The sequence below is a fragment of the Sycon ciliatum genome, chromosome 8, assembly GCF_964019385.1.
Source record: "Sycon ciliatum chromosome 8, ocSycCili1.1, whole genome shotgun sequence".
Classification (NCBI taxonomy): domain Eukaryota; kingdom Metazoa; phylum Porifera; class Calcarea; order Leucosolenida; family Sycettidae; genus Sycon; species Sycon ciliatum.
In genome coordinates, this window is record NC_088650.1 from 12,045,580 (window position 1) to 12,054,774 (window position 9,195).

The 9,195-nt window shown below is 50.4% G+C and overlaps 1 protein-coding gene across 1 annotated transcript; it reads right to left on the reverse strand.

Annotated features, from left to right (window-relative positions):
• Positions 1-7,498: 7,498 nt before the first annotated feature.
• LOC135823555 (uncharacterized) lies at positions 7,499-8,725 on the reverse strand. Its single transcript, XM_065336398.1, has one exon. The coding sequence runs from the start codon at positions 8,723-8,725 to the stop codon at positions 7,499-7,501; it is 1,227 nt and encodes a 408-aa protein (XP_065192470.1).
• Between the last annotated feature and the right edge of the window lie 470 nt (positions 8,726-9,195).

Genomic DNA, 9,195 nt, shown 5'->3' on the forward strand with positions numbered 1-9,195 from the left:
CGAAGTTGACTGTATGTACAGTCAACTTCGCTAATAACGACTGCGCATATAACGACAATTCGCGAATAACGACAGAATTTCCATGCCCAGAGCAAAGTCCCATCCAACTGTAATCTTTACTTATAAAAGAGAGGCACCTGTGACGTGTGTCTGTGTGTGTGTGTGTGTGTCACGCTCCTTATAGAGAAGAGGCACCTGTGACGTGTGTTTTTGTGTCACGCTGAAGCGCTGCGGAGCAGCGCTGCCCTGAGCACGCGAAGCGTGCGAACAGTGTAGCACAGTGTAGCTAGCGGAAGCAGCCACAGAAGCACTGAGCACGCGAAGCGTGCGAATCGTGTAGCCACCACCACGTGCGAACAGTGTAGGTGGTAGCATGCAGACACGATCAGTACGAGTAGCGGTAGCAGCCGCGCGCGCAGAAGCACTGAGCACGCGAAGCGTGCGAATCATGTAGCCACCTAGCCCAGGCCATCATGGCATAGGTAGCACTAGCAGCCGCACAAGCGCTGCGGACCACGTGAACCGTTCTCTGCAAATAGAAACATGCATCTGCAACAAAAGGATTCAAAAGATCTGCACTGACTGCACTCTGCATCTGATCTGCAGTGAAGAGCGCGCATCGCACTTTTGTTCGTAATTTTATGAATTTTTTGAGCCGCTTCATCCGCCACCAGCCGGCCAGGTGATGGACAACTCTGACCAGCCTCCCGAAGGCGTAACCATGGTAACAGACGTCCCTCCTTCACCTTCCAACGATGAAGAACCTCCCTCACCGGTACGGTGCACCAGGACTTCAGCGGTCTGGCCACCACCACGTGCTGAGCACGTGTGCTGTTCATGTACTATACTTGCTTCACCCGCATGCCGCCACATTCGGCCAGGCAACGCTGGCCGGGGGTGCTGCTAGTACATAATAATTATAATGAGACTTCGGGTATAACGACACTTCGCGAATAAGGACACTTGTCTGATGCCCCGCTGAGTGTCGTTACATGTATATGCGAAGTTGACTGTACATGTTTAGAAGAGTATCTCTTTGTCGTTGTTACTATAATCGAGTGGCACATTCGCACTACAATTCTACGGGTGCTAGTTTGAAATTACGTTACGAATTGTTACGTTGTACAGCAGGTACGAAACAATTAATATTAACATACTCACCGGTTTTCGTTTCGGAGTCCCGCGCTGTGACTCAGCTAATTTCTATTTCGTTTGCCTTGTATTTGTCTGACTAGGGGCGCTGTCACCCCGTCGGGTGCGAGCACCCTTGGACAGAAGCACTTCACGACACAAGTGTTCATTTTCGTTTTTCCTCTTCTGCTTCTTCACAGTTTGAATGTGTGCCTTTTTCGTACTCTGCTCTCGATCGAACCGTGCGCGGGTCGATCTCCATAATTTTATCTTCCGTTGCCATGACTGGCATTAGTACGCGTTCTTTACTCACTCGCTGCTTGGCACGCTTGCAGCGCGTCTTTTTTCTGTTGCAACCCAGTGCCTGCGTGCACGGTACGGGATTTGCGATGCCACATCAGCGTTGGTGTGTCGTTGTGCTTCGTTGTTGTTTTGTTCTTTGCTGCTGAGTGTGGTCGTTAAAACTGAGCAAGAACGGGTCGTTGACAAGGCGTGGTTTCGATGTGCATGCCCTCCTGTCAACTCCAAACTAGTACATGTACATGTATGTCACTGTTCACCTACATGTACATGTACTGTACATACATGTAGGTCACTGTTCACGTACACTGTACATGATTGTAGTAGTGGTAGTATTTTTAGTATTTTACTTGGGTACACCCAACAGGCCTATGGCCTTCTTACAGGGTGCCCAAGGAGAAATTGTGAGCAGCTAGCGCGAAAAGCAGGCAAAGTACGCTGGGTTCGAATGATAGCGGGTAGTGCATTAACGCGGTCAGCACCAAGAAATGAGAGGTTACCAACTCATTGCTCTTGTGGACGGGACAATGGTATTGACCATGCCTTGTCATGTCCCCTTGGTGAGTTTACCATTATCCGCCATAATGAGATCCGGGATGTGACAGCCTCCCTCCTTCAAGAGACCTGTCACAATGTCTCCATTGAGCCACTGCTGCAGCCACTCACTGGAGATAGAATGAGATACAGGTCTGCTATTGTGGAGGAGCATGCGCGGCTTGATGTAGCGGTCAGTGGTTTGTGGGGCAGTCGTTTTGAGCGTACTTTACTTGATATACGGGTTTTTAATCCTCATGCACGCTCAAATCGATCTGCACCACACACCACTGTCTATCGGCGCCATGAAAAAGAAAAGCGACGATGTTATGAAGAGAGAGTAAGAGAGGTGGAGCATGCGACGTTCATGCCTGTTGTGCTGTCGGCAAGTGGTGGCATGGGAAGAGCGGCGACATCACTCTATCGCCGAATCGCGTTATTGAGAGCGGAAAGGAGGAAGGAGCAGTACTCCCACGTAATATCTTACATCAGATGCCGTCTCTCATTTGCCCTGTTGCGATCATGCATCATGTGTTTGCGGGGTTTCACGGGGTCTTTTCCGTGAGCGATCGGTTCGGCATCCGGAGTCTGCTGAGCTGGTTATTGCTGAGGCCCAGGTTGCTCGCATGTGAGAATCTATAAATTGCAGCAGATTATTTTTATTATAAATACTGGACATGGATATTGAATTAAACTGTACGAGTACTCAGTGACTTTTTACAATTTACAGGCTACGTTTTATTATTATTATTATTATTGTAAAGCTTTCCTTTTGATCTTGTCTCAAGCGGGAACTACTAACTCGTATCCATATGTCTTTTTTCTCTTCCACATTTATTTATCGCTCAACATCCGAGTTTCAAATAATAATAAAAAAATAATAATAAATGAGAGCCTGTAAAGGCCTGGCCGGGACATGAATGGGGGGAGAAAGAGACTACTGAATGTTTGGCCTCTGGTTTGGGAGGTAGTGTGGGTAGCATCATTTCGGGTCGTGAAGAGTGTGACAACGCAGAATGGGCTCAACGTCAGCACGGGAAGGGTAGGCAAATACAATAACAATACGAACAGCTCGGCGGCTCAGTCCTAGAAGCTTATCGTATTCTGCAGCGTGTAATGAATGCCAATCAGCTCATGTGATAACATTGCACGACACTGACCAACGCCGGTACTGACGTTGTACAACTACATGTACATGTACTGTACATGTACATGTACAGTACATGTAACTCACTGGCAATCAGCTCTAGCACATTTTTTTATTTTTTTATTTATTTTATTTTATTTTATTTTTTATTTATTGAAAAACCACAAACCTTCAGACATGTGAATGTGCACATTATATACAGTGTACATACGTATGTATCGAGAAGGCAGCACGGAAACGGCAGTGGTGGTGAGGCCTGGGCAGCTCGTCCGACCGTGGGTCTCGGAGTCAACACTGGGCAGACGCACCAGGGGGGGGGGGGGGGGGGTAGCTTAGGAGATAAGGGATGAAGCCAGCATGATCATAGTATGTAATGCATATGCAGAAGTAATAATGATGTTAATCTTAAAAACAATAGTGCGGTGGACCTGCGCAGAGGAAAGGCATCATGGACATGATCTACGTGTATAACATAATAATAATATAATAATTATTAAAAGTGAGCTAGGGCACATCATACACACACATATGCGCATGTTCAAATAGGAGATCAACCTGATAGGGCGTTCGCCGGCGTTGGGTAATCTTGAAATAAACTCAGGTATAATAAGGTGATCATGTCACTTTCATGTGTGTACAAAACTTGTATTGGTAATAACTTTGGCATCCATCAATATTTTTCAACCAAATTTTCTGTGTCGATACATTGGGTTAGTTTTCATCGATTTCCGATATCAAGGAGCCGAATGACGTCATCAGTGCTACTTTTTATGTTCAGATTTCAACCCAAAACGCGGAGAAAACGAAAAATAGTAAGGCCACAAATCCCGGTGGATTGGGTAGCCTTTGGGCCCTAAATAAAGGATATTGGTGGATATTGTACATAGATAACAACATTTCGCTGGAAACCAATAGGGAGGTTCTGCTATACGTGAAACGTAGAGAAATCACGTAGAGAGCAGGTGTCTGGGTTAGAGTCTACGGCTTCGCGTGTTTTGGCTCCAGATTTCTACGCGGAGATGGGGTTCTCTACGTTGTGGCACACGCAGAGAAAATGCGTACGGATTTGCTGGGTATCGATCAACTGCATGCAGAAAACTGCCAAATATGGAAGGGGAAATTCCCAGTACACATTCCACGTGACTTCTCTAGGTGAAACGTAGAGCAGAACAGCATTTCTTTACGTTACGGGAACGCGAAGAAAGTTCGCGTGATTCTTTGCGTCGCGTTCCCAAAACGTAGAGCAGAACCTCCCTAGTGTCGATTTGTTTTACCATACGCACTGTACACATTTAGTATACAAAGCTGTCGTACCTCGGGGTCTGCTCAGACTCACCACCGCCAAGAACGGGTGTTTAGCATTGATATCCAGCACATTCCCGCTTGCTGGGATGTACAGCTAGCCAGTGCAACAGCTCTCATTCGCCAAAGACATTCCCCACGCTCCGCGTTTATGGAGGAAGCTGTCATTGCTGTTTCAAAATAGCCGACATTGTCTCCTACACACAAAATGACTGTGCTGTACTGTACAATGTAGTGCATCACACTAGCTGTACTGTAGATCAACCGACCCGTGCACGCATGCACTTGAGTAGGGCACTTGACTCCCACGCACGATCGCGCTGGTCACAACTGAGTCTGTACGCGACTGTGCTCGTGTTGTTGTGTCTTGCAAGTGCACAAGTCTCTGTACTAGCTGTACAGAAACAAGGCAAGTGCAGTTTTCAGTGCATGGACTCGGCTACAGTACTAAAACATTTTGTGGAACAGACAAACCTTCTTTACGATCTTGGTCATTTTTCTCAATCGACACTGTACTTCAAGCTAGATGTGTCCCGTGGGGTATTGCCCAACTAGAACTGGAGTCCTCACATGCCCCAGGTCGCGCCGAGCTAATCACTTTTGTCAGCAGAACTCCTGATCGCGACTCAACACATTTATTCTGTCCGATGTCATTCCCGCTGCGAGTGGGGAGCTTCATGCGCCCACGATAAAAAAGAACGTCATAATCTTTGAATCCTTCCCCAGAGAAAGCTACTCGAGCTCAAAACGTCACAGGACAATGGCCATGATAATGATTCTCGTGCAGATCGCGATGTGACTCGCCTGCAATCCTCCAAGCTCCAAGTCAAGTGCTGCCAAAACAGACTGGAAAGAATTTTTCAAAAACAAGATTTAGAAAAAAAGCTGAGCGCTCGAGTGCGGCGAACACGGCCAAACGCCATGTTTTCCTTGGTAACATGACGTCAGCCGCATTATCACCATGGCGAGTTGCAGCGCTGATCTTGAAGTACAGCGGCACCAGAAAAGTGTCCTTATTCTACCTGAGAAGATAATTATTAATAGTATTGAAGAGATTATTATCATACGCTCACATAAACACCACATACCAACCATGTGCACCCACCCACACACACACACACACACACACACACGCGCGCGCACACACACACACACATGCTCGCACGCACACACGCACGCACACACACACACACACACACACACACACACACACACACACACACACACATACACACACCACACACACACACGCACACACATTCACACACCACACACACACCACACATACACACACACACACACGTACACACAGACACACACGTGCACATTCACGCAGACGCGTAATCATACATACTATTTGTGCACAGACTCACTCTCTCACAGTAACGTCCAGAAAACCACCACGCCGAGTCCCTACAGCCGGTCGGTCGCCCAGTCCCAGTGGCTCGAGCGCAGGAATCGGTGGACGCTGCACTTGAAGGACTGCAACCTCTTCTGGTCGGGCTGATCCAGGAGGTGTTGGCAAGGCAACTGGTTCCAGGCATCCAGCACTCCTTCAGGGAACGACCGGCGGACGTTGTTGCGAGAATTGGCTGGGATATCAGACTGCAGCTGGTAGCGGTGGCCGGCCGCCATCCGCGCCTGCTGCCTGGTGTTGGCAGGATGTTGGTCGTGGTCTGGTACTGCTTGGGAGGGGGGCAGCATTCGGGTTAGCATCTGTGGGCCTGTCAGGTAGTGGATTTTGTAGAGATAGCAGAGAGCAGCCACTTTGCGCCGGAGTTCGAGGCTTGGCAGATATGCGCCTTCGCCGATCAGATGCAGGGCTCTCCGCTGTACAGCATCGAGTTGGGCCAGCACCGTCTGAGAAGCACCCATCCAGACTAGCATGCCATGCTCTAAGACTGGGCGAACAAAGCCGTTGTAGACGGTGAGACGGCAGCCAGGGTCAAGCACTGCTGAGGCCTTCTTCAGGAAGCCCAGTCGCTGTGTGGCGCGCAGGGCTGACTGTCGAATCTGCTGGCAGAATGTCAGTTGACTGTCGAAGGCTATCCCAAGTAGCTTCAGGCACTGGGTTTCAGGAACGATTTCACCTTGGAATGTGACCGGAGGGCAGTCCCAGGGCCGACGGTGGTGGCTGACGTGGAGTAGGTATGACTTGGCGGGCTCGAATGTCACTCGCCAGGTCGCACCCCAGGCAGCAAGGGCATTGACGGCGGTCTGGAGATCATCACAGTCAGCTGCGAGGTTGCCCAGATACCGGATACACTTGTAGAGCGTTGTGTCGTCTGCGTACGTAGCAAGGCTGGTCGATTGGGGAAGGTGGTCCTCAGCGTCATTAATGTAGATCAAGAAGAGAGTGGGCCCCAGGATGCTTCCTTGAGGCACACCTGCTCGGATGGCGTGTGTGGCTGATGTTTGTCCACCAACTACGGCCCGGATCTGGCGGCTCTCTAGGTAGTTTTTCAACCATGAGAGCAGGTGGCCAGTCAGCCCAAGGCATCTGGCCTTGTGAACTACACCGCGGTGCGACACTTTGTCAAATGCGCCGGCCACGTCGACAGCAAGGACTCGGGTCACACCCCCAGCATTGGACGTCCGACTCCACTCATGCTGAAGTGAGAGGAGAAGATCAGTCGTGCCCAGGCCGCGTCGGAACCCGAATTGCCGTCCGGAGAGGACCTGATTGCTTTCCAGGAAGTTAGTGATGCTGCGATTGATGATGGCCTCCATCACCTTAGAGAGTATAGAGAGGAGGGAAATCGGACGGTAGTTCTTCGGGGTAGACTTGGAGCCTTTCTTGAAAATAGGGACAACGTTCGCGATCTTCCAGGATGCAGGTTGCACCCCGTCCCGGAAGCACTGGGTGAATAGCTTTGCCAGGGGGCTGGCGAGTGACTGCGCTGACTTCCTGAGCACTTGCGCCGGAATGCCGTCAGGGCCAGTTGCTTTTGAAGCGTCCAGGTTCTTGAGAGCTCGCTGGACTGTGGCAGGGCGGAAGTGTACGGTCTTCAGCCTATTGCCTGTGCGTTGGCGAATAGGGGGCAGAGGTGTGTCTGGCAGGTCATTGGCGCCCAGGCTACATTTCTACGCGAAGTAGTGACCGAGGCAGTTTGCTTTCTCGATGTTCGTGGCATGCTCTTTGCCAGCAGGGTCGACAAGAATCGGGATGGAGCTATTTCGGGAGGTTCCGATGGACTGCTTGATGGTTGACCACCACTGTTTATCTCGAAGGCTGCCGGTCTGGAGTCGTGCACGGACTATTGCTAGATGGTGATTCTGGGCATCACGTAGGCAATCAGAAGACCGGTGGACAGCGAGAGTATAGTTAGCTTGACATTGGGGCGAGTCTGGTCGTCTCTTGAGGGACTTCCAGGCACTCTGTTTCGCCTTCACGGCCTTGCTGCAAGCTGGCGTCCACCAAGCGGGATCAGAGGGCCGAGTACAGAGAAGTTGGGATGGGATAAACTGGTTCATTCCATCTATGATGGCAGAGGTAATATTGGTGCAGCTGCTGTTTGCATCCTCAGACATGAGGGCATCCCAGTCCACACTCCTAAGGTGGTGGTTTAGTCTGTCCCAGTCAGCGCGGCCATATTGCCAGACTGTTCTGGCCGTCTTGGGCTCTCGACATAGTTCTGTCTTGAATTCTGCCAAGATGGTGGCGTGGTCAGATCTACCAATTGGGGGGCCGAGCCGGACCGTCGGGTTGCCCAGGTCACTCATGAGGAGGTCGAGGAGGGCATTTCCACGAGTAGGCTCCGTCACATGCTGCTGGAGGTGATGTAGTGCGCAGAGGTCCTCCAGTTTCTCCCCAGCTGGAGTTGTTCTACTGCTGCCCAGCCAGGCAGTGTTGTGCGCATTGAAATCGCCAGCGATGATGAGGTGCTGTGCATCCACCCGGGCAACGTCAATGGTCTGGTCCAAGTAATCTACCATACTGATATCGTTGCCAGGAAGAGACCCTGGGCGGTAGGCAGCACACAAGACAACTTTGCGGCCAGGTCTTATGCGGATAGAAAGCCATACAACTTCTTGGTCAAGGGTTGGAACAGCTTCCAGTTCTTGAAAAGCTAGGTGGGATTTCACCCACACAGCCACGCCTCCACCCTGTGGTGTTCGGTCTCGTCTTACTGGAGGGGAGTACCCAGGAAGAGTCACTTCGGCTTGCGTCATTTTATCCAGGGTCAGCTTGGTTTCTGTGACTACAGCAATATCTGCATCAGATGCCAGAAGGGTATGTTGAAATTCGCCAAACTTTGAACGGATACCAAAGGCATTCGTAACCAGCAATTTCAACGTCTTACTGGTCATTGCTCAGGAGAGGGTCGGCAGGTGGGAGACTATCATTGTTCTGAGGAGGAGGGTCAGACTTGGTGATGTCATCAGTTTTGGCAGGTGGGCTAGAATTATCATGGCGTGCTCCACTGCTTTCTTTGAAACGCCATTGCCTGGCATAAAGTGGCCGGGGCCAGAAGTTTGCAGCGGTAATTGTAGGAACTGTTGCAGCGTCAACTGTCAGTCTCGCTGAGATTTTGCCCGTTGCTGATTCGTGCATACTGCAATCGTGCACATCCACAGATGTCCCAACCGCAGCTGCTCTGTGTTGCACAAACTCCCTGAGGCGTTCCTCGGTGCATTGGTCGCCTAGGTTGCCAACGTACAGCACAGCTTTCTTCTGTTGCATGAGTCCTTTAGCCCCGTACACATTCCCGTACGCACGCACTCCCCTACACATTCATGCACCCCTTTTCCCGCTCACCCTATTACCACTTACTGCATGC